At 45.2% G+C, this 26232-nt stretch overlaps 2 protein-coding genes across 2 annotated transcripts in view; one reads left to right on the plus strand and one right to left on the minus strand.

Annotated features, from left to right (window-relative positions):
- LOC135911343 (uncharacterized) overlaps nt 1-26232 on the minus strand; it is a 609973-nt gene that overhangs the window by 20549 nt on the left and 563192 nt on the right. The window lies entirely within an intron of this gene.
- Nucleotides 1271-26232, plus strand: part of LOC135911342 (alpha-L-fucosidase-like) — a 31514-nt gene continuing 6552 nt past the window's right edge. Inside the window, exons 1-7 of the mRNA XM_065443571.2 lie at nt 1271-1392; nt 3372-3567; nt 5929-6146; nt 8902-9008; nt 11894-12024; nt 16001-16134; nt 17835-17932. Of these exons, the coding sequence (XP_065299643.2) occupies nt 3430-3567; nt 5929-6146; nt 8902-9008; nt 11894-12024; nt 16001-16134; nt 17835-17932 (826 nt within the window). The 5' untranslated portion in view covers nt 1271-1392; nt 3372-3429. The remainder of the gene's footprint in view (nt 1393-3371; nt 3568-5928; nt 6147-8901; nt 9009-11893; nt 12025-16000; nt 16135-17834; nt 17933-26232) is intronic.

The raw sequence follows: 26232 nt of genomic DNA on the forward strand, positions 1-26232 counted from the left end.
AGGGAATTAGGAACATGAATTTTGGAACTTGGAAAATAATTTTTTTTTCAAAGAAAAAAAGGCAATCCGAAAAAAGCCACGAAGCAAAAGTAAAAATTAAATAACTAATAATAGCTAAGTAAATAAATAATTTAAAGAACTATGGCAGGCTTCACCAAATTAAACGCACTTGGTGACGTGATCGAAGGCCTTGTTCTTCGTTTTCTTTTTTCACCTTACGTTATCACACAGCGTGCCCCGCGTAGCATTGATGATGATGATGATGACAGTATGCATACGGCGTAAAAATGAAGCTCTTCATTACTTGCCATGTACCCCTAATTGCCATGCTGTGCGAAAAATAAAAAAAAAAAACAATCCTGACGACCCTGAACTAGGGGCAGTGTCGTGTTCTTCTTTGCTTATGTCCTTGTCTGTTTAACGCTGGTACTTCTCGCAACTTGGCGACCATTCGCATTCTCCTCCTCCCCCCTCCCCAAATTAAGTAAGACCTGCGGATAAGAATTTAAACGACTTCATTACAAGGCGATTAACAGTCCTTGTCAACTTTGCCCACTAGGCGGTACGTTTATTTGTCCAATGTCTAACCTATTTCACGTACGCAGTCACCCAAATTGAGTACTAACTCGGGTAACTAGGTATACTTTATAAATTTCATTTTCCTTCACGCACACTCCGCTATATATTTCTTTCAAATTTATTGACAAAGTAAATAGAAACGAATATAAAATAGTCTGCTTCTTGACCAGTTCACCATAGCGGGTATGAGCCAATGTTTGAATACGGGGAAAACTTAGGTGCTGGGCAAAGTTCATGGACATAGAACGCTTGTGGGGGGGGGGGGGGGGGGATTGCAGCTGTCCGGCCTAGAAGACAACATGGGGCACTCATCACACGTGCAAAAACACAACATGCAGCTGGCTGATTTCCCACCTGGTAGACAACTTTGGTGACTGAGTACAGGCTCCTGTGCATATACGTATGCAGACCAATTGGAGGCAGCACGTCAATGTGTTCAATAAACACTCTGTGCTTGCAGATATCCCACAATTCTGTCTCTATACTCTCATCATTCTGATCATCAATCTCAGTATTACAATGAGCATAGTCACATACATTACACATCATCACCAATTACACAGAGATGATGGAAAATCACATTACTGTCGCCAATCATCTGCGAACAATGGATGTGCCGCCAATCGTTTGGAGAATGTCCCAATGTAGTTAGTTGCGAAGAAAAATAATAAAGGATAATCAATTCTGCGATCTCGTTTATTGTTGTACCGTCGAAAGTAGGGCTGTGAATCGTCGGAGGCGACGAGGAAAAAGAAGCTAGCTCGTAGCAGGGTTGGAAACCAAGGCCAGTTGGAGAAACGTCGCGGCAAAGCGGTGAGTGCATTGATCCCGACTTTACGTGTTTTAGACTGTTCGAGGCGACTTTCCGGGCTTCATACGAAATAGGCGGCGCTCTTCGGCACTAACGCCAAACATCCGTAAATGGACTGGCCTTGCGAATTTTTCATGTATGCACCGGCCATGCCGGTTCACTGGAGCAGTAGTGCAGTTCACCAACGTTGGCCAGATAATTATAACAAGGCCAACGCTAAGACGCTACAAGGGCAACAAAGAGTAAGCACAAAACACGAGGAAGAGACAAGGAACTCTGCTTGCACAACCGCGTCGAGCTTCCACCGGCTCCACAGGAAGCAACATTCTCAGCCTATTCCACTATTTGGCCCGATGAAAGGCAGCTCCTTCACTTTGCCCAAGAGACCAAACCGTTTCCAGAGAGGGCAGCTCGCGCTTTGCCACTTATGAAGAGAAGCCTACAAGGGGAAAAGCTGGCTAGGGGCACTGATGTCCTTTGCAACTGTTTTTCGGTGTCTCTCCTACAAGTGTACGTGCGTTACTTTGTACATTTCATTACAAGTGTGCGTACTACTTACATTGGTAGAGAATTAGTCATTGCCTGCTGTGGCTGGATGCACATCGTTACGTTTTCTGAGATGGTGGAATGTCTAATAACAAATTAGAGAAAGCGCTCGCCTGCAACACACTCGTGCGCATGCGCTGTGGCAGCAGCTGTTCGCCGCGGTACCGTGGGCCACTTTCAAAGTGCCGAATTATACAGGGGGATGTTATCAGAGACCCTGGTATCGCCAGCGGGAGGTATCAAACTTTGCCGGAAGCTGCTTGCCGCGCTTAAAAAGCCGGATTACATCCGTTCCTCTAGGGAGCCGTTTGGTTTTGTTGAACGTGGTTCTGAGAGGACGTCCTGTTCTTGACAATCAATTTACCGAAAATCCTACGAAAAAGCGTGGCCCCTAAATTATAATGGTTGACGAAAATAAAGTTTACAAGGTGGATAGATATGGACAACTGGAAGGCGTAGAGTAAGGAAAAGATGCGAACGCTGATGCACTGGCCTGCGTGGCATTCTTATTAGGCGCTCAGCACTGCCAAATAGCAAACATGGCTGCTAGTATGACGATCTTGCTTACAAACATTAAGAAAAGTGATGCACGTCCTTGTAGTATGTAATTAGTGAGGCTGACACGTACGAAATCAGGTTTGGTAGTACGTTTGCTGCACAACCGTAGTGACTGAAAAAAAAAGGCAATACGAAAACAAAATACAACAAGCTGCTTAAAACACTAAAGCATGAGAACGGCATGTAAGAAATATGAAGCTTCATTTGTTAAATAAGGCTCGTTGGGCACCCTTGCCTGCAACGTCAGTTTTTGATCCCCGTGACAAAAGCACAAAGCGTCTAGGTTATCTAAATATGTTACGGTTTTCCTCGTTTTCTCAAGACGCCAGCCCCAACATCAAAAGCTCTCCTTGATCCTGCACACACGTACGTCCTTGGGTGGCCAATATTCAAACTCACTGCCGGTTAATGCAGCTTGTGAACCTTCTTTATTGGATACCTCACGTTCACTATACGCAAGATTAATATTTCTTTTGGTGTGATTCTTCCTAAAAGATTGATGCGCTGTTAATACACAGTGCTCGGTATAGAAAATACGCGAGATTCTCCAAATGTTCTTTCCCGCACCACTCGTATGACCCGCACTGGGTGGCCGACGTCCTCCCAGGAGTGAAATTAAAGCAGGAGAATATGAGCAGATGTCACTGGCCCTCCCCCCATTCATTGCCACGCCCTTCTTGCTCCCAAGCCTGTCCTTGTCGGAATGATGCCGTTAGTATGAGACTGTAGCTCTCGTGTAGGGCGTCCTAATTATGTGAAAAAAGACTTGGTTTTATTGTTAATCACGTCCTGCATTCCATAGGAGGGGTGCTGAAAATCTATCTCGTATTGTACCACTGTAAACGCTTCTGCTCTTCCGGCTGCATTACGGGAGCAGCCACGGTCCCGGACGCATCTTGCATGCGGTGAGGGATCGCCGTTGGAAGACGGACAAAATGGCGGCCCGCGACGTGTGCCGAAACGTGCTGCTGGCACTTCTGGCCGTGGCTTCCGCGAGCTCGGCCACCGAGTATTACGCCCGCTGGGACCACCTGGACAGCAGGCCTCTACCTCAGTGGTATGACCAGGCCAAGGTGCGTCTTACCGCCATCCCGCCATGAAAACGTATTTGTACCGAAAAGGATTGTCTGTAGAGTTCCTCTGAAACGCTTACCACCTGACTTTCTTGAACGTATAAGGTCTGTGAACTATACAAAGCAAAGTAATTAAAAAGTCTATTTCCTTTCATGCAGGGGAGTTCATAAACTCTTTTTGCTAAGTATATTAACATTATTCCGCAACAAGTGTCAGGCCACCAAATCCATGGGTCGTCTTTAGGCAGTCCACAGTCTGAGCAGTAAAATTTATGTATACGTTTAATACAGCGTGCGAAATAATTTTCTTAATGAGTGCTGAAAAGTGAGAATCTAATCTTTCCGGATATAGTGAGAGGAGCAGAAATTGCAAGGAAGTACGCTGTTCCACTGGCGTCGTCAGCAGCCACAGCAACCTCCACTTGACGTGCGTTGCGTCGCGCCAAGAGAGAAATGTCGTTTTCTCGGTTTCCACTTTCTTGAAATGTTTGTATATGCCGGCACGTGCAACTAACCCTAACAAAGCTGTGCACCACAACGAGTGCCTCAGATGGTGCAAATCACTCCAATGTGCTCCAACCTGCGCACTCCTTTTTCGTGGAGTTTTCAGCAATGAAGCAGAAATACGGTATCCACATAAATGGTATAACGTGGCTGCAAAATAAATCAGCGCAGAGACCATGTCTTTCTTCCCCAACCTAAAGTTGTCAAACACTTTGCCCTAGCACTCCCATGTGCTCACTTCCCGATCAGCTAAGTTAGAGAGATTGCATCAAGAAGGCGGTTGTTTGAGGTGTCATATACCCAGCTCCAGGTGAGTTCTGGATTTGCGAAGCTTTTTGTCGAAGGAGGCAACGCTGAATTGCGTTTATATCTACCTACTACCTGCAGCTGTTCACCAATGTTACGTTTAATATTTGAACACCGCATCGCTAGTTCACGAGCTAACATTTTTAGGGGGCGTGCGAATATCCGATACTTTGCAATAACGAATCGAATAGTGTCCTATTTGATTCACTCTTCAAATCAAACATTCACTTTTTGTAACTGCGAATATTCTTCGAATACTTTTCGAATATTTCTAACTGTCAACTGGTTCCGAATAAACACAAGACTGGCGCAAAAGTAAGGTAAATTTTCACCTCCGAGGGCATAGTGCAGACATTAAAAATTAAAACTTACGTCTTGGAGCAAGCTGCGTCACTTATGTAGCCGTAGTTTACAAGCTGTACAGTGATAATTCACACCCTCCAAAGAGCCCTGTGCACGTGAAGAAACTCCATGTTTGCTTCGAAGGCTACATGTATGGAAAGGTATCCGGAAAGCGCAGCAAATCAAGGACACAAGAAGAAACGTCTTCGTCATTCTTTCTTCTGTTCTCGTTTTGTTGCGCTATCCAGATACCTTTCCGTGATGACCGACCAACAAGTTCATATCGCCACCCTCGTCTAATGCTGCATTTGCGCTTTTAGTAAACAACGCTTCAAACGCGCTACAGAAGCCAGAAACTTGCTAACTTTAAGAACACTGGGACGTTTTATTTTACTCGGAATAACGGCTGCTCATTATTTGAAAACTATTCGAAAAGGATTCCATATTTCATTCAGTGTGGTTCTCCCACTATTCGATTCGTATTCGATTGAGTCTCAAGAATCACTTTTTCCACACTCCTAATAACATTTGCAGTAACTTTGAGAGCAATGAAATTTACAAACATGCCTATTTTCACCAAATATACTTCAACTAGCACCCTTACATCTAAATAACGGCAATAAGGTAATTCGCCCTAAATAAAGCTAATTTGGTAGATAAGGTTGCACGCACGCGAGAAAAATAGCATAAGAGCATATAACTACGACGGCCAGCTGTAATGTTACAGAATATGTAACATAACACCTCCATAATGGCAATCTTGAGGGTACTTTCCCCATGCAAACCTTAGGTAAATCGATGCTATTTTTATAATCAGCAAGAACACCGAGCAATATATTCAATCCCGCGTAGCTCTTGCCGTTACTTGGCGCAAATAAAGCTGCATATCCACTATAATTTGCAATATTTGCCCCTTTAATTCATGTTACCATGGTAACTGCATATCTTAATGTTTTCTCTTGCAATTGATAAAGCACAAGCAAATTACTTTCACTATGTCCATAGTTCGCAACTATGCATGCACGACACGACGGTGTAAGTGAGACTTGGTGTTCGACGGGGGCACTATTTTTCACATAGAAGCGTATGAGTTTCAAATCCACACATGAAGAATAACTCTTGTTTAAAAGCAAACTCGGTGTTCCTTCTTATAACGCTTTTAACCATACGTGCACTATTGCTGCCATGACTGCTCATGCTCCTCACCAGGTTGGTGTGCTCCTCTACTGGGGTGTCTTCTCGGTGCCCAGCTTCGGTTCCGAATGGCTTTGGTACCACTGGAAGGGCCGCCAGAATAGCCTCTTCTCGGACTTCATGCGCGCCAACTACCGGCCCAACGTCACTTACCAGGAGTTTGCCTCGGGCTTCAACTGCGAACTTTACAACGCAGAGAGATGGGTGGACCTCCTGCTGAAATCCGGCGTGAGGTAGTTACATGTCGCATGTCGCTGCTGTATTTCTTTTTTAACGAAGAATTTCAGGTAATTATATCGGAGGCTGATTCCATTCGAGCCCAAACTCAGTGCCATCTGCTGCTAGCAGACGGTTTTCACGCTACTTTTTGCAGACGCGCTGAACGTCGTCTGCTGGGCTAGAAAAGCGCGACGGCAGCAACTTCGTCGACAGACAATTTCACTCACGCTTCTAACGGCGAAGAATGGTTCCTTGTTCTTATTTTGCAGTAATAATAGAAAACAAATGATAGAAACACCTTCCATTCATTCCGTTCCCAAGTTGATCAAAAGATAAGCAACTACCTTTACGTATGAAACTGTTTAACCAAGAAAGTTACAACGGGTTCTATTTTATGACTGTACGTTCAAAATCTGGATTGCGAGCGAGATAATATTGGCGTAATCCATTTTTTAGGGGAAATATTGTTTTTAATTTGAAGTATAAACGCTCCGTGCGCGTCAATGGGATTGAAGCAAAATGCTGCAGTCATTCAATTCAGAAACGTTGCAGGGAACACAAAAATTTGTGATGTTATTTTCTGGTAACTGTATTTCAGTGTTTCAGTCATTCTGATTCGCAATCTTACTGTTTTTCTTGCACTGATTAAATTAACTAGAACTTAGATAAAAGCTACTGGCGCATGACACTTGGAATAAATTCACTGGCTTCTGGCTTATTTGCGCTTAGAACATATATTTTATAGCAAGGAATAAATGTCTGGCATATAAATTGAATAGTCTCGCGCTCAGACCATTCCCATGGCGTTTGAATTATTTCAGCAGGCGCTTCAGCTAAAGTGAGCAAGAAACTCTGCAGTGTTCAGGTTTATATTTCTTTGAATGTCGGTAGCATTTTACTACATGCAAACGTCTGGCTAATAAAGCGTTTATAGAGTATACGTTTCCCAAAAGGCCTCTGCGAGGGACGCCGAAAGTTACCATTGCTCTGGGAGTTTGTCCCAATTACCGCTCCATTCGAAATATTGATTGCGGTGACCTATCCCTTACGGCGCACAGCTGGCACTTGTACACCGACTAGTAGAATCACCAGCTTGACTGTCATTATTACGATCAGCATCCTATTTTATATTCACTGTGGGGCGAAGGCATTACCCATCGATCTCGAGTTACTTCTGCTTTAAATCAGTTAAAGCCATTCTACCCATCAAAAATATTTGCCCAAAGGAATCGGAAGACTAGTTAGCGAATGAAAATTCACAAATTCCAATTATTCAACGCAGAAATTTTTCACCAAGCGACAGTTCTTGTGTTGTTTCACCAAAAGAAGTGCCTTTCATACTTCTCTTTATCCGCATATTTGAACAGCGTACCACACGCGTTTCAATGGAAACAATCTGAGCCTTGAATGCTATGGTGGGTAGCCAGCTACGAAATGAATGCTGTGCTTTCAGGCGAAGGCCTGCCATCAGTAAACGAGGTACGATCTAATTTAGACTAGGTCGTTCATGCCGAATAGTCCTGGCAGCCTTTGGAGAGGTTCAATAAAGTTGGCGAAGCACATTCCTCATTGAAATTAACTGACAACGTAGTATTCCCGGGTGGTATTCGAAGTTTGAAGCTCAGGCCAGATAAGTGCCGAAACTAGGCTCATTTTTGGAAAAGTTATTTTCGGGTTGCTGCTTCAATCGCTCATTATTTTCGATCCGTCTTTGAGCGTTTCGAGTGGAAACCGCGAACCGGAGTTTTATATCACATCTTAGGAATACAAGGACGTGAACATGTATAAACTGCTATGACATATATTGCGCTCTTAACCAATCAGTTCAGCGCCATTGTTTAACGGAGTATTTCCGCAAAACGCAAGCTGCCGATGCCACCTCAGAATGCTTTGTCTGCAGGCTTAGTTCTGGAAACACGTCTATTGGGAAATGCTTCGAAATGTGTGAAATTTAATTTGCCGTATTCTAATAAAACTCCGGTTGAACAAAAATGCAATTTTTTTACACTCAAGAAAAATTAATTATTAGAGGCAGCTGTTCAAATGAAGCTTTTGTTGGAACGCTGTAAATACAGCTTTTTTTTTTACTGGAGTTGTTCTTGCACTCATAGACGTGTCGCACACTTTAAAAACAACTGAACACCATCTTTTCACTTAGCAATACCTCGAAACAAGCTTTTATTTTACCTAAAATTTTAGTGAAATGTTACGTGAACAAGTAGAGTGATGTGAAAGTTGAGTAAAATTTATGGTGTGATATCGTGACGTTTCAAAACAATATAGTTGCGGTCTGTACTTTTGCCAGAATGGCGTATGGGGCTGTTGTTATCCGGAAAATTCCAGTAAAACCACCCCAGTCCTTCTTTTCAGGAAATATAGGCATGGTGATAACACTATTATAAGAAATTTGTCAACCTGTGACAAACTCATTAGACAATTTTGTTGTGATAACATATCTCTGCTTCCTGGGGAGTTTACCGCGATGACCAAACTTGCATGAGAGTTGAAAGATTCTTCCTTAAATTAGAAGCCTGACTGCTACAAATAATAGAAGACAGGAGCACTCAAGAGTCTACAGCGGATACAGGATGTACACCTATACGACTCCGGATTCACCTTTATTTGCTAAACCCTGAAGATGTGCAAATGAAACATTTTGCAGTTGTACTTTGGTATTCTTGACGATCAGAAGCAATTATAAGAACCCATTTAGAAGTACGTTCAAATAAAGTTCAACCTGACTTGTCGACACTTCTTTCTCCTGCCCAGGTACGCCGTGTTCACGGCAAAGCACTTCGAGGGCTACACTCTCTGGCCTTCGAAGCGTTCGTGGAACTGGAACTCCGTCGACATCGGACCTAAGCGGGATCTCTTAGGTAATACTAGGAGTTTGCGTCGGAAACTGCCGATTTTAGCCTCAACAAAGCGTGGCTGAACCTAAAGGCGCAGGGTAACTCAGATGTGCACCTATACCTTATGTTGAATTCCAATGGAAAATCCAGATCAACTTTTTCTGCTCTGTTTGGAGCAATCCTATTCCAATGGCAGATTCGGAGCGTGAGCTGTGTGTTCCAATGGCAGATTAGGACCAGCCGCTGATCCCAGATTGCTCCGTGGAGCAAAAATATTTGCTCCGCCGAAATCGGCTGATTTGACCGGAAGTCTTCGTGACGTATTTCCTTCACCCGCCTCTGCTTCCTGTCACGGTCGCCTGTTTCCGGTCGCGGGCACCTATGGACGACATGGAAAACGTGGACGCCGCTTCGCGCCGTGCGATTTTGTTCGCGCTCCTAGACAGCTCCGACTCAGACAGTACAATTTCCAAGTCGAGCGATGATTCTTCTGACACGGACAGTGAAATGGGGTGGTGGGTTGCGCTTCCAAGCGCTTGTTCCTCTCTCTATTCTAGCGCCCTCTCACTTGATTTTCCCGTACTAAGTGCCCCCGCGGGAGCGCACGCATTCCCTTCGCAGATATGGTGTGAGCAGATGAGAGCGATCTCAGTCGGAGCGACGCGCTCCGTTCGTGATCCGGCCGAGCGCTCGCGATCTACCATTGGAATTCAACATTAGTAAGTGCCTACAGCCGGTTTTAGAGCTCAACTCTTAGGCGCCCGTTCCTGCGGCGAGCGCCGGCGTCAACAGTGTAACCGAGCGCTCGAGCACAGCGAAGGAAAGAGCGAACGCCGGGCGCAGCGGTTGATGAAAGATGGCGAGAGCGAAGATAGGGAGAGGAGGAAAGCGGAGGAGGAGGTTGTGGCAAAAGCGCGAGAAGAGAAGCGTAGTGGCGCGCAAGACAGGTGGCCACGAGGTGGAGCCAGAATAGCGCGCTTCGTCAGTTCACCCATGACGCCACCGGTACCATATATGGAAAAATTGCTGCGCAAGCGGAGGTCTGTCTGCGGAGGCTGCTGTGAATCGCGCACACACGCATCGCTGGCCCGCCGTCTTTCGCGATTCACGGACTAGCGAGGCAAACGCGCCACGCTTCACCCCACTTGCAACGCGCCGCACAGGAGAGATTGTCCGTGCCTGCAGATATATCGCGAAATGAAGCAGGTACAAAGTTGCGTTCGAATTTAGCATTAGGGAGTGTCGCAATCGTCGGTGAATTTTTTTTTTGCGCTAGCCAAATGTTCGAGGGCTGGCTTTGGCAGATTGCAGAGTGCTACTGCTTCAGAGCAGTAAGTACATTTTTAACTGATAGCGGCAAATACTTAGATAGGCAACACATCTTATTTATTGTTGCTTTTTTACCCACCATAGAAAATATTGTTCCTAAAGAGAATTTGTCTATGCGAACATTTGTTCACGTTAAAGCTGTAATATCAATCATTCATTCATTTTAAAACAAAGAGTGATTATTGTTATAAATATAACAAAAAATTCCTTTCTTGTTATTATATATGCCCATATTTAGCTGCAAGCGTATGCTGAGGTTTTTCGATTTACTTTTGTAATAGCAATCGCGCAGCAAAATGATATATTCGGAAAGTTAGAACAGTGATCTCGTTCAAAGGGCAGCTTTGAGAGGTTTCATTGAAAACGTTAAAACAAATAATAACAGTACAAGTAGCTTCATTACAATTCCTGACAAATTCGAGATAATTGTTGAGAAAGTCAAGTACTGCCCATGATTCTAAGTTTACTGAACGGACACAGTGCAAGGTTTCTACCTGTTGTCACTATGAAACTCAGACTAGACCATGCAGTGCTTCTCGCCGAGAAATACAAGGAGCAGCAGCAATTTATTTTGCATACCTAATTACGAGGCAATTTCAAATCGCGACTCTCTTGAACCTGAACACGAGAAAGATTTAGCCCTCTCAGCCAGCTAAATTTTTCTGGTCGTCCGTTTATTTGTCAATAACAGACCCGCCATCATAGCATGGGATGTGAGGACTGTTTCAAAAGAACGTGCTTACGGGGAAACTTTCTGCTGAATACTGAAAAAACTAACCCCAACTCAGAATAGAGCATTCATCTACGGCACAGAAGATGGAAGTTCTGGCATTACAATACCCACGGCTCATAAATGGCCACAATAATACGTACTATCACCCGAACAATTCGCACAGCTAGCTCAGCCATTGCCACCGAAATCTTGGACCCACCGCCAGAGATGGTCCGTGTAAGACTGTCTTATTTGCTGAAGCACAAGTTGAAGCTAGCTGTCCACTACATGATATCCACTTTCTCTTTTCAAAATATAGGATTCCGGAAGAATCTGAGGCATGATAAAATGAATGATGCGCAGTTGAGGAATGTATGTAAATCCATATGGAGGCACCATTTAATAGGAAATATTTCTTTGTGCTTTTGATATTAATATTCCTATTCTTCTGCAATCACGACGTCGTTAGACGCATTGGTACGATGACAGCTTGGTACGACGAGAGCTGACAGACACTGGCAACACGTTACTTTTGCACCGCCGGTCTCTTGTGTCTTTCATGATTACATGGGATTTGCCGCAAGGTTCGTTGTGATCGTGGCACCATTGTTGTGTACACCGTTTTGTTTCCTGTCACCTTGTTTTTTTTTCATTAAGGTGAGGCGTAACAAATCGCCATTCATTCGGTTATTGATAACATCTGACTGCTGCTAGGCCAATTTTCTGGTCACTTATGATAGTGATTTTTGAACCATACCGACAATATTGTTCGGGCCTAATTTTCGTCATCTCGTTCATTATGCAATGTGACTCTCAAGTAGTCTGTATATGGCAGCGAACGGAACTGAAGCCTTGACTGTGCTCGCAGGCGAGTTCGCCAAAGCGCTGAAGACGACCACGAACATCCGCCTGGGCGTCTACTACTCGCTGTACGAGTGGTTCAACCCTCTTTTTCTTGAAGACAGAGAGAACAACTTCAAGACCAACGAGTTCATCCAGGTGCGTGGCCTCTTGGAGAGTGCACTGCGTCTGGTTGTGTCTCGGAACGTCACACGGAAGCGAGTGTTGTATGTCTGATGGTTCACTCGCTGCGGTGGAAGGTTATCAATTCCACCAGATATCCTTGATCCAGATCCAGACAAGGCAAAGTGGTCACTGGGAAAAGGAGTCTTGAATTATTAAACGTAGGGCGAACGAGGGAAGTGCGTGGTAGACACGGATTCTTCGACGAGACTGACTTGTGACCTGACGAAGACAAGTTCCCATGTCGAAAATCGAAAAGCCGCACACCTGTATTTTGCAGGAAGTGCTTTTACAGACGGGGTAGAATACGCTAAGTCTAACCTCTATAGTTGACGTAAACACATGGATGGTATTCCTTCAACTGTTACACATACTACGTGAGAACGGAAGAATCTGAAGGGTGGTGGTATATGTGATCATGAGATAATGGGAAAAGCACTAATAAAGCGGAGACCTAACAAGAACACGAACTTATCAACATGCCCAATCGATAGCTATTATAGGTCGTATATGAGATATTTTGGTAATTTTTTTAATATGTTATATAACTTTTTGCGAAAGCAAGGCATATGCCACCTAACCAGACCATCTTGTGTTATTTTTCTTGTTTATCGACGGCTAGGTTTCTTGTATTGCGTAGCGGTGGTCAAGGAAAACGACATACGCGATGTGTGCAATATAAAACAAAGTTTTTTGCATATGCATGCTAAGCAAGCAGTAATTGCGTGAAACCATATTGCAGCATCACCACTTTCGACAGACATGACAAAAGAACACAGCACACGTGCTTACTACCAATTGATCTTATTATATGAATGACGACAGCTTATTTATGCCACAACGTCAACCCTGGTGCCCGCTTCAACATGGCTTCCCCTCCCCCCGACCTACCGCCTGCCCATTACAAACGTTTGTATCAGGAGAACATGCAGCAGCGCTCGTACTCAGATATGCCTATTATATAGGTTGAAATCCATGCTTTACTCGACCTAAGTGGCACCTGGCGTGAAGGTTCCCAAAATCCTCATTGTGTTTACTTTTCAATACAGCTATCCTTGCGTTCATTACATGCGTTTACTATAGCCAAGTCAATCTTGGGCTTCGAGTTAGGATCCATTTCTGAAAAAAAAAAAACGGGAGTTTGATTGTAATCTAACAAATACATCTGAACTAAAATTACCGCAATGTCACATTACCGTCAAAACAGGCCACTTCGCGATCGTATAAAGCAATACAAGGTTGTCTACCATACACGTCACCAGATTTTAATATTTAAACAGCTCGGGTACTTAACGCGTAACCCTTTCGATGTGTTTGTAGGAAATTTATGTGTCTTCCAAAACAATGTGCAGCGACAATCTCCGGAAGGTACGGCGAGGTGTGTGTTCGCGCCCCTTCAAAGGAATTTTTATGTTCCCCCGGGTTTACGTGTACGTTCCCCCGGGCACGTTCCCGTGTACCGCGCCTGCGTGCCCCAAGAAGAGAACGGCGTCTACTATATATCATGTAGCGAAAAAAATAAGGTGCACCTAAGCACTCCTCATGAGTTGCTTATGAGTTAGAATGCGTAAGCATTAATGTCGAATTGAACGCCCCTGAGCGGTCCATTCAAGTCATTAACTCCTCGCGGACAGGCGAGCGCGTCGAGACGCTTCGCCAACGCCCCCTAGATAGCACACGGTCGCTGCAGTTGAATATGTGACGTCATGCCACCTTGCCCGACTGCCATAGAATCTAAACGGGATGCTCCGGAGTATGCAGCGGTGATTTATACGTCACCACTTTCGTCACGCAGGGCTTGTCAATGGAAATTTCGTTCCAAATAGCATGATGTCACAAAGCAGAGTGCACACGCCTGTGACGTTGGAAGCGCTAGTCTAGCCCAGCGGGCAAGACACTGAGCGTGGGATCGTACGTTCGAATCTCTCTACCTCCAACGCTTTCCGTTCGAAATTGTTACTTTTTTTACACATTACTTTCCTTTAGAGCGGTTACTCAGGCGACGTTAGAAGTCGCCTGAGGCGACGACATAGGCTTCTGAGATCGAGAGCGAGGGTGACTTGGCGTCACGGCAATGCCCTCTCCCCTCACGGAATACGGGCACGACAGCGCAGCAGCACGTGTTCCCGTTCGTCCGCTCTGCGCCCTGGAGGCGAGCACGTGACTTGGCGTCGCAGCCAATGGGATTTTAGGTGCCGTTTCTCCGCTACAGACGTTGGCTCTTTTGCTCGATGGGCCATGTGATGCTTCGCATCAAAATATCGGTAGGAGCAAACAAACGGGCGTACGCGCGAAGCTCATAGTTGTTGAAGAGAAGACGTCATTCGTTGTGAAGAGCACAGTTCTCCGTTGATAAAGTGCAGACGGCAGTATTTCTTCCTTCTCTATCCAGTTAAGTTCTTTTGTTGGCTTTTAGGGTGGCTTCAAGCCCATTCTTTCGCCTAGGTGACAGTTTCAAGTAAGCGGCAGAGCGTAATGCGTGGCTACCTGTTGCGTAGCTACCTGCTTGACCCCTATCACTAGGAGCAGCACTTTTCTTTTCAATAGCATTGGTGTAATGGCTGAGGATATAAAATTTCTGACTTTTGCTGCGTGAGACCGGGGTTCACATCCGCTTTCCGTGCAATGCACACATTTACCTTAACTTTTTGTACCCACCTCGCGGATATCACTTGACGCGTTCAGAGCGTCCGCTATTCATCTACATACCAGGTCGAACGCTGTTGAACATTTAAATACAAACTTCAATCACGCTGAGAAGGTAAAGAAAGCAAATTAAACACACACGAAACATTCAGTTTTTTTTTTTGCCCATAAAAAAGAATGGTTCTGCAACTAGGGTTGGTGGGGCGAGGTTAACCGTCCCGCGTTTTTCGAACCACGGTTTGCATCTCCTTTGTCGTCCCCCAGTACCTAATAAGCACCATCCGATAACTCGGAGCGTCACCGCTGGGCCACTTCTCTCTCGCACACAGCTCGGAGTCCGCGGGAGATTTAGTGAAACAAAGAAATCAAAGAAGGCTCGCTGAAAGGAAATTCTGGCTGCGCGTTCGCGATGAGCGCAGAACACTTCTTAACAAACGCTCAAAGCACCTTGTGACTCCACCCGTGGGTATTTCATTTACTAATGGACATTAAAATGGCTAAACAACCTGCGAGCTTATGACAGGCCTCGCTGAAGAGAAATGAAAAGGAAAAGCGTTTTATCGCTCGTGTTTAGACTCTCCCCCCCCCCTCTCCCCATATTGTAGACTGTAATGCTTGAGCTTCTTCGCTGATATCAGTGAGCTAAAAATGCGGGAGCGATCGATGGAACGACATATATAAGTGGTAACGTTAACATAACACAACATCGGTTTGGATTGTAGAGCAAAGAAGGGTAGCTGATCTTCGCGTTTAGACATAGAGGAAGGAAGAAACACCGAATTAACCCGGCAAACTGAGCGAGTTGGTGAATGAACATTTTCGTATGGGTGGGCAGCGCAATCCGGAGGAAAGAAGAGAGGAAGTACATGATACGAGCGCAGACTAACAACTGGTTTATTTTTTTCAAACAAGAAGTGTACTTCCTATTGTCTTTCATCCGGGTGGCGCTGCCCAACCAAAGGAACAAGAAACACCGGTCATGTTGTTGTCGGGACAGCTAACCGATGATCTATTCAAGTTACAGAACAGATGTTAAGAGAAGGGAGGCGCTGTCGAGGGCCTAGAAAGCTAGTGGGTCTAATGAAATTAGCATACTTGCTGACCGGCATGCTGTGAGTTTCCTCAAAACAAGCCTTACACGAAAATGTCGCTGCGAGCTTTCTCCCGCAGTGACTTAAACAAAGCTCATGATGTTGGTGGTGGTGATGATGACGACGGTTACAATGGACATTTATATCTACAGTGTAAAAGAAAAATAACCTACGACAGAATTTGGCTACATATCAGGTGGACGTCTCTGTCGCAGTTCAAGATCCTGCCGGAACTTCACGACCTTGTGCGTAAGTACGAGCCGGAAATTATTTGGGCAGACGGTGATTGGGAAGCGCCGGACGTCTACTGGGAAAGCCCCAAGTTCCTGGCTTGGCTCTACACGAACAGGTGAGTGCGAAAGAGAGAGGTAGAGAGCACAATAGTGAGACCTTCTACAATGTATTTGCCAGTACGTGGACATAACGGCTGTGGAGTAGGGTAGAGAAATCGCCGGGGCAGAACTATCAGAGCAAGTAAAGCAACTCGAAGTGCTCGCTAGCGGAATCTGATTAGGTATTCCCTCATCGCTTCCGTTTTAATCATGCGGCGGAGCAACACTGAGTGCTAGTGAAAGGAACGAGTGCAACGTCCATTTGTCTTCGTTTTTTTTTTGTTGTCTAAATAAACTAGACAAGCAATGCGTCTGTGGGCGTGCGCGCGCACGCGCGTGTGTGTGTGCGTGCATGCGTGTGCGTGCTTGCGTGCGTGCGTGTGCGCGCGTGTGTGTGCGCGCGCGTGTGTGTGTGTGTGTGTGTGTGCGCGCGCGTGCGTGCGTGCGTGTGTGTGTGTGTGCGTGCGTGCGTGCGTGCGTGTGTGTGTGTGTGTGTGCGTGTGTGCGTGCGTGCGTGCGTGCGTGCGTGCGTGTGTGTGCGTGTGTGTGTGTGCGTGTGTGTGTGTGTGTGTGTCTGTGTGTGCGTGCGTGCGTGTCTGTGCGTGCGCAGAGGCCTTTGTCATGTAGGGGACATGATACTGGCTGACGTTGAAGATGGGAACATTCGCCTCTACATCTGGCACAGAAATTTAAAAAAATCGAAAAAAATCAAGTGCTTTTCATGCTGCCTATGTATAGAAGTGCGCCCGCCGCTGACGGAGTTCAAACCCGCAATCTTTGCGCAGCAGGCTTCTGCTTTTCATCACAATTCTTTACTAAAAATAATTTGGCCTACAGATGTTTACTCGTACCATACGTCATCGGTATACTTCAGAAATTGCCTTCTGTGGTTAAAGTCGGAAGTTTTATAATATTTATTGCACACCAATATATATAGTAATATTGTGAACTGGGTAAAAGAGCATCGATATCGTATAAAATCGATGCATTTTGCGTTTCGCTCAAGTGTAGAAAGTATTTCTTGAGAAATGTTTAGGAAGCCTAACATAAACAATGCAATTGCATAACTTTGGTGCTGAACTTTCTTACCGGATGTCACCCATTGTTCTGCAACTTTCGCGAAACGTTTTCGCGCCTGGATCGTAATTGCTTCACAACAGCTGGTAGATATTTTTTTTGTTCAAGGTCACAATTCTGGTCAATTCGGTAGGCCGTTATCACATTGTTAGCAATTCTCCATTTGACACTTATTTGAAGAGGCAAATGGCACCGCAACTTTAGGTTCCCTATAAAATAAACCATAATTTAAAAGCCATGAATGCTTAACTTCGTGGTTAGGCGACAGTAATGTAGAAAGCGCAGAAAGCGACGGAATTTCTTTCTAACTTTGGTGCCATAATGCAAGCGGATGGCTTTCTTGTTTACTATAGCTGGCAGATTCTATACTCCTCCAAGCAGAAAAAGGTACCGCTTGGCGGTATAAGGAGGCTCGAAAGACGACCTAATATGATCTTATGTTTACCGTATACGTCGCACTAAATGAACAGTTTACTTCCTCATGGTTAGAATTTTGCTTTGTACATGTTATACATGAGTTCAAACCATTTGCCCGACTGACAAGTGAAGCAGTGGATGCTACATGTAAAATCAAAAATGCAGTTATGAAGCTTGCATCACCGAGTGAGCAAAATTATCCATGTTCGTCTGCCCATCGCAGCTCCGTTCGAGACACAGTGGTCACCAACGACCGTTGGGGCAAAGGACTTTGGTGCAAGCATGGTGACTTCAGGAACTGCAAGGACGGTCACAACCCGAGTAAGTGCACCTGCATGGCTTTGGTAAAGAAGTATCAGCGTGTTTTTTTTTCTCCTATTGGGTTTCTGGGGGATAGGGGAGGGTGGGAGGAGGTCTTATATAGGCCACCAAGCTGTGCGCTTCACAACTGCGGGCGATGAAGCAGGATATTTTGTTGAGATAAGAAAAGCTAGCAGGACTGCAATTTTTCGGCGAGTGACATTATTGTAGCAGCATTGTAAGGTCCTCTCATTCCGTGAATACTTATCCGTGTCCGCATCACTTCTTCTCCTACATTGTGGTCATCTGTTCTTCACTCTGGCAGTAAGATCTACTCAACATGTCTACGACTCTGCTACATGAGAATATGACAATAGATGCATTTATATATGCACCAACTTGCCCACGCTTGTAATCCGTTAGTATTGCGGGTCTTAAAGTGAAAAAAAAAGTTTGTGTGATGGTTTGGAAAGCTGGTCAGGTTGTAGAGGAGGCGTCGGCATGCTGATTCACTTATGTTGCATTTTACGCTAGATCGCCACTGCATTATTCGGCGTAGTTTCGCGACAAGTCCGCGTTAAAAGTTGTGTGGCACAATATATGATTGCTTTCATACCGGCTTCCTGGTGCCTTGTGCAAAAGAAAAAAAAAAGCCACTCTGCACTTGTCCTATTTCTCTTTGAGGCCTTCTTGTACACTCCGCGGTACACTGATCCTTTAGGGAACAAAACCGGCTGGCGCTTTGTACATGCGCAGTGCCGCTCATCACTGCGCAGGGCCGCGCAGTGCCATCGCATCAAAGGCGCGAGAACATAATTACATTAAGTTCCTTCTCTGAATTACAGAGAATAGCGTTTACGTCATACTATCCCCTAAGTACATATTGAGACAGACGCTTGCCCTTAGAAGATGCACTCGGTGCACCAAGGAAAATGAGGCAGCGCCAGTACTGCCTGAAAAACTACCGAAAACACATGAAACAACACGAATACCAGCGCGCCCGCCATGGAGACGCTTCTCTTCGCAGTTTGTAGCGCCATCCATTGTAAAGCAGTACACTCAAAAGCATAGCATCTAAGATCGGACAGCGCCAGCGCGCTACTCCGAATCTCGGAGGTCGTGACAGAATGCGTTCCGTTTGCGAGCACTCCGCGAGGTGGCCTTTTCGCCTGGACCCATTGTTTTCCGCGGATTCGGTACGCGTGCCACCGAATCTCCCCATGTGCAGCGAAATACGAAAGGTGGCGGAGCGAGTAAAAAAAAAAAAAACATACAATAGCACCCACATTGGACGCATGCACTAACCCAGCAGGAACTGCGGCATGTTCAACACCGCAGTACGGTGCAGGAAACGAGCTCCACGGGACACCGTCGCTGCTTTGCAAGTGACAAACATTGACCTTTTCCCACTCGGGATTCCTTATCGTGTAGTCAAAACATTACACAATTGTTTTTTTTTTCATCCCATTCTCTATAAGAACCGAGCCGGCACGGAATCCGCGCCATCTTTCTCAGCAACAGAGCCACGGAGCCACCCACGCGGTTGATAAGAATGATTACCACAGATACCTGCGCCATTGATTACACTTGGGAATATACAGGTTCATGGGCCACGGCTAAAACGCAATACAGGCAACAATCATGGCGCTTACAGACCTCGTGCTCTGTAGGCGTGAATGGTGAAGCCGACGGAAGCTTTCGGGACACAGAAACACTCGCATTTGATCTTTTTGGTTTTCTGTTGCGCGCTACGGAGTGTAAAATAAAGTGTATCCAGAAATGCCCAAGCACGAACACATGCTTTACAGGAAGTGCGTTGTTGTATTCAGTGGCGTAGCAACAGGGGGGGCCGGGGGGCCGTGGGCCCCGGGTGCACGGGGCCAGGAGGAGGGGGGGGGGGGTGTCATATACGTCTGAAGACACCCGAAAATTGTCGATATCCTCGCCTTCCTCGACTACACCCGAGGGGGGGGGGGGGTTGACAGAAGAGCTTAGGGCCCCGGGTGCCAGACGACCTAGCTACGCCACTGGTTGTATTTGAGGTTTGTACCAAGGGCGGCTTCTACCACTCGTTGCTCAGCGACTACCTCAACGTGACTCTCTGTCTCGATCTCTCTCTCTCTTCTTTATTTTTCGAAGCCACTGGAAAGCGTTCAAGAAATGATTAGGTAACGAAGGGAGAAAACAGTGCGAAAATCAAGCCTCTGCCACTGGATAGCTTTTTAGGAGACCGAAAATACTTCACTTTTTTGGCTGCTGGTTCAACGCAGGGTTATTCGCGCCATCTCTCGTCGCAACAAGATACTCTCCGCCGTTTGTCGCCACGGCATGCGGAGAGGTGGCGCACTCCGGGAGCTTTAAAACTCTCGCGCGTACGTAGCTTCACTAGCTTCACAACTTCGTGGTCGGGTACAGATAATCGCTTCCTGGCGCGCGACCTGCATTTTTGTCATTCAAACTGAAGCACTGAACGCAAAACACATGTACATATGTCCAAAATTTTTTTTAGCGTAGATGACAGACGAAGATAGTAGCCTAGGTGCGACGAAATACGCATGACATCACAAACACCATCTGCAGTCAATCCGGTTATGCAAGCCTACATCGTTTGCTGACTCGAGTGTGGAACTAGCACCATTTAGTTTAGCATTTTTTGTGTGCACACAAGTACCTGCCAAGGCGTATAGTAGTATTACTACACTACGAAGCATCATTTTATAAATACCCTATCCTACTGGCGACATTACCATTTGTGTGTGAATACGAAGTGTTCAGAAGTGTTCAGAAAATATTCGAGTAGTATAAAATTGATTTTTAACATGAAATGCTTTTAGTTCCCGTGGTCGGCGACCTTCAGGTGACCTTGAGCCAGAAGCCACATCCGTTATACGAGCAATCAAACAAGAACATCTGGCAAGTTGCAGAAACAAAACGAGATCATGCCTGCAGCCAATGAAAGCCATGAAAATGCGGTCACTGGCCCCTAACCCTTTCTGCAGGCCGCATTACATACGCTAGTTAATAATTCCCAAACAAGCTACAAAAAAATATTCCTTCCGAGTTTTACTTCCAATTTCCAATAGCGACGTTCAAAAGGCAGATGCAGGGAACTATACATTTCCTCGTCACCTTTTGTCACTGAGCTCTGAACACCGGCGGCCCGCGAGCTTTGCGACACGGGTTTCGCATCACCCCGACAGAGGGCGCCACGCTGCATGGCGTCTCGCTCCCCTTAGCCTCTTTCTTTTTTTTATTACCAAGCCGCTATAAATGCGGCGACAAAGGGAAAGGCCCCATGTCGTCGTCATCACCATCATTACCTCCTTCAGGCGCTTCCACCCGCCGCGGTGGCTTAGCCGTTATGGGGTTGCGCTGCTAAGAGCGAGGTCGCGGGATCAAATCCCGGCCGCGGTGACCACATTTCGATGGAGGTTAAATTAAAAAAAAAAAAAAACTCCAGTTTCCCGTGCATTGCGGGCAAGTTAAAGAGCCCCTAGGGGTGGTCAAAACTAATCCGGAGTCCGCCGCTATGGCGTACCTCATAATGAAATCGTGGTTTTGACACGTAAAAACTCCAGAATTCAATTCAGTCGTCTTCTAGCTGGCCACTGCGCGCTGTATCCTTGGCAGCGGCTTTTGCTGCTGGTCGTGAGGCGTTCAGTCGGTTTTCCTGTTCTAGCTGGGCAGCGTCGTACCTATGGACCAGCGCACAGTATGACATGGTGCGGTGTGGTGTGGTGGGCCGCAAGAACTACTCCCATTTTAAGATTGCGGCTAGTATTATCTCCAACCAATCTGCTTGGCTGGTTGCCGCGTCATGCTTACATACGCTCTTGATTACGGGAAAGCCAACAGTTCTTTCTTTTTTTAATCAAGAGCAGATTCATTTATAAAAGTAGTTCCGAACTTGCGCTTCAAGTTTCAGTACGTGGTTAATTGTCTGACGAACCCCTACTTATTGCGAGAAGGAGTAACTGGTCGTCCCCTCTGCCTATACAAAGATACTTTGAAATAGCTAAAAAGTGCCAATATTGATTGAAGGTACTTCTGTTTTTTTTTATCGCAATATGCACGCGGATATATTATTTTGTCATCGCACTTAAGGTTGGCGAATTTTACAGTTGGTTTTGTCATTCATTCGTTACGGTAATCGCCCAAATACCTGTGCGATGTTCCACGGACATTGTGTATCTCTTTTGTAATACGGCGCAAGTGATGGAAAGGCACAAACAAAATATGCGAAAAAAAAAACTAAAGTGAACGCAAGGAAGAGCTCTGGATGACGAGAGCTTTTGACAGAACGGACAGCAGAGGTTAGCGAAACCAAAAAAAGAATGAAGCTTCCTATCGAGTACAACGTCGCCGATCAAGAGCGAGCACAGCAGAGTTGCCCGGCATGTACGCGAATTGGACTCTCCACTTCCAAGTGCATGGAGGCGCGTTCGTGCCCTCTTTCCAGAGGGAGAGGAGTGCGTTTGCTCACGGGGTTCAACACGTGACCTCATCTCTTCGAGAACGGCAAACACGACTCGCGAGAGTCATGTGTCAAGCTTATTGAGGTGTCTGCACTGCGATTTCGTGAAAGAGATCCCTCTTATACCGAACAGAACCGTTTTTTTTTTTGCATTGCTCTTGCCGCGACAACGCAGATGTTGCGTCACGAGGAGGTCTACTCGTCCAAGAGTGCGTCCCGTTCACATTGCTCCGCTGCTCAATATAGCATGCAGTACAGGCTGCGTATTCAATAACGGTGTTTGCTTTCCCCGGCTTCGACTGACGTCACATGCGGTCTTAAATCTCTAGATCGTCCGGAGAAGGCTTCCATATTTATTTACGTGGGCCGGCGAACGACTAGAGCGCCTTCGCTGTGACGAGTGCCAGCTTTCTTCAAGGTGACATCCTTGGCATCGGCGGGAAGGATGCTGAACAGTGAAATGCGTTAGTGGGCACTGAGTTCCGTGGAAATCGAAATCTTTATTGAAATATGAATATTTGCAGCAGCATGACATTTGGCTGTGAAGGGTTACTGCAGTACGGTTGCGAAAGCGGGGAATGCTATTTGTCAAAGCTAGTATCGCGGACTTGCTTGCTAAATTGTGCTGATGAAATAGCTGTCCTTGAGGAGATGTCTGAGTAAATGGAAAAGAACGGAAATTTGGTTTCGGATGCCGCATGAGGAAAAGAACGTGATGCTGTACCAGCCTTATAAATGGAATGGATATTCACGCCATATTTGTTCGAAAAAATACTTGAACTGAAATATAACATAAATAAAACGCAAGTCTACAACAAGGAATAAAGAGAAGGGTATCAATTCTGGGAACTGCACCTATATACTGAGACTTGTAAATCATTTCAAGTTGCATATGACATATCGCTTTGAATTGTGACACCAATATGTAGGTAGAACGTTATCAAAAACTTCACAAAGATCGCGTCATGGCACTTTAGCTGTAAAGTCATATGCTGTACTTCTTTACTATGGTTTCCTTAAAAAAATAACATTTTCAGAACTGCGATACCCGTTCATAGTATTGATTTAGATTTATAAACTTTCTGCTTGTTTCATTTTAAACAATACGTATTATTAAGTTTTATGAGTGTTTAATCCGTAAATCAAGATAAACAGCCGTGGCTAAATTCAGGTTCGTCCCTTAAATTTCACTCTTTTTTTTCAGATCAGTTAGCGGTTGTCTAGAGAGAATTTCTGCGTTTCGGACGTATTTAGCAAAACTCCATTTGGCCGCTGCATAGAGCTGCCTTTTTAAGTGGTGTACACTCGATCACCCAAACCATTCATTGTTTAGCGGATGCTTTGAAATATGAAAGGCCGCATTGACTTAAGCCATTTCAACGTTAAAATCTCATTTAGGCAGGGCAAAATGAAATTGACAGGTTGGAGAACAGACACGGCATGCGAGGATCTGAGAACTCAATTATTCATGAAAAGCTAGACGCGAATGCACAAATGAAACTTGCGAATGACTTGCATCGAACTGATCGAAAGTTATACAGTGAGGCTTTTGTACAGACTATCTTCGCACTGTATTCATGGATAATGACTGTGCGTCGTTAGTGCCGGTAAACAGAAGCGGGTACCGGACAATGGTATCGCAAAGATTAATTTCCCGCCATTTACGAATTATTGGCTTCTACGTTTCTTGGACATGCAAGGCCGAAACGCACGGGGTGTGATCAATAAATGTCGTACGGGACCCTTGCCGTTCTCTGATACCTAATTGGCATCGTGTTAAACAAGTTTAGTAAACGTGGTTGAAAACGTCTTCCGCGCTGCGCTACCAGGTATCGTGTTTGCCAGCGTCATTGAACAGGCTTTACTCAACAAACGTTACAAAAAAAAAACGCGTTTTGCTACCGATGAGCGTGGCATCGTCCGTACACATCAGTACTGAACAACGAATTTCTTCAGTGAAGCTTCATGGACGTTTACAAATGTGGATTCGCCTGGCTTTGGCACATTTTCGGAACACCCTATCGTCCTTGACAGTGACGATGTGGTATCTCCTTGACAGTTGTCAACTATGGGCCCCACTGTCGTGCTCCTTATTTTGAATTTGCTCAAGCGCATAATACTGGAATAAATGTAAACTTTAATCTGACAGTGTGGTGTTGTGAGAAATTTAAACAAGTGTAAATAGTGATGTTCACTGGGACGATATAAAATGAAAGCTGTGTTTCACTGATACGAATGTATGAGAGAAGCACAACAATTGATTGTTGTCTACACTGGTGAAACTGTGCTTGGCTATATATAAAAACTGATGGCCTTTCATTTCTGCTAATCAATATTAACTTCCTCTTAAGTGCTACACCGATATAACTTGTTTTACATGCCAAGTCATATTGGGTTACTTGTAGGATTCTTCAAAACTTTGACCAACATGGCTAGTATCACTGTAACTACATTTAAATTGAGGAGGATATGTTCAAGGATGTTCTTATGCAGGCTGTTCTTTCAAACAGCACAGGGAGAGAGAGAGAGAGAGAGAGCTAATACACCAGTTTTGGTCAGTAGGAGTGTTTTATTTTAACGTTCATCTTCTGTGGTGATCTCACACCTTAGCAGCTATGGTACAGGCATTACTCTATTTTGGCGCCACACATATGTCAAATTACCTTCGTATTTAATTAATTATGGGGTTTTACGTGCCAAAACCACTTTCTGATTATGAGGCACGCCATAGTGGGGGACTCCGGAAATTTGGACAACCTGTGGTTCTTTAACGTGCACCTAAATCTAAGCACACGGTACCTCGGTATTGAAGGCGTGAAATTGACGACATAGATGGCGACAATTTCACTGCAGTATTTCTTTGGATCTGGCCAAGACTTGTCCTCTACCAGTCTAAAATACCACAAAGTTACGCAATCGTCGCGCCTATTTCTAGCCGTGGCCTAGGCGGTAAGTCTGACCCGTCAGACCACTCGTATGTGCAGCAGACAAAACGCATGGGGCCTCATCGGCACTCCAACGCGTTGCCCCTCGTGACTGCCTATAACCGCGTGATTTGTTTTAGCAGTGCTGCAGCCCCTAATCATTGGCCGAAAAACATGTATCACTTAAATTACAAGTAAGCGTTTTTGGTTGTCAAGATCTCTCGCTTTAATTACAAGAAGTTATTTCCACTTGGGCGCAAACGCCTCGCAGGCGCTCATTTGTAAATGTGGCTCAGAGAGCCGGCTGAAGAAGTTTTGTTTGGCAGCATAGTTGTAATGCAACCTAATGCTTCCATATTAAGTTCAAACATATGGTTCCCTAAAACAAAAAGAAAGAAACAGATTTGTGTGGCGGGGCTGACAATTGCTCAAGTGTGCGAGACAGGCCCTGCAGCTACGGTAGGTGCACCCTTCAAAACTTCCCTAATAAGAAGAAAAAGAATATCCATGAAGTCTGAGTTTGGCTCCCTCGTTTTCGTTCTTTCTTGAGACTATTAGTTATTTATGTGCGGCTGCTTACGAGGTGTACTTTATTGTTATGGTGCAGTTTTGAAGCACCTTTTGACGTGGGAATTATTCATAAAAAGTTTCGTTACATTTGGCTAATAAAAAAAAAGAAACGTCGCATATGTTGTAAACTTGTCAATTTTTAGTTCGTAGTGTATCTTTTTTAGTGCTTTCTGTGCTGCTTCGTAGCATCAGTTCATGTGTTCTGTTATTGGCAGCAATTGCGACACAGATTGCTTTCTATAAAATAAATCTAAACAAAGAGAGTTCGGTCAAGAAACGCCAAGTTGAGCAACAAACTTGTACTGGTAATTTCACGAAGCACGCAGTGGCGCCGAGATACTAGACGGAAGGCT

The sequence above is a fragment of the Dermacentor albipictus genome, chromosome 8, assembly GCF_038994185.2.
Source record: "Dermacentor albipictus isolate Rhodes 1998 colony chromosome 8, USDA_Dalb.pri_finalv2, whole genome shotgun sequence".
Classification (NCBI taxonomy): Eukaryota; Metazoa; Arthropoda; class Arachnida; order Ixodida; family Ixodidae; genus Dermacentor; species Dermacentor albipictus.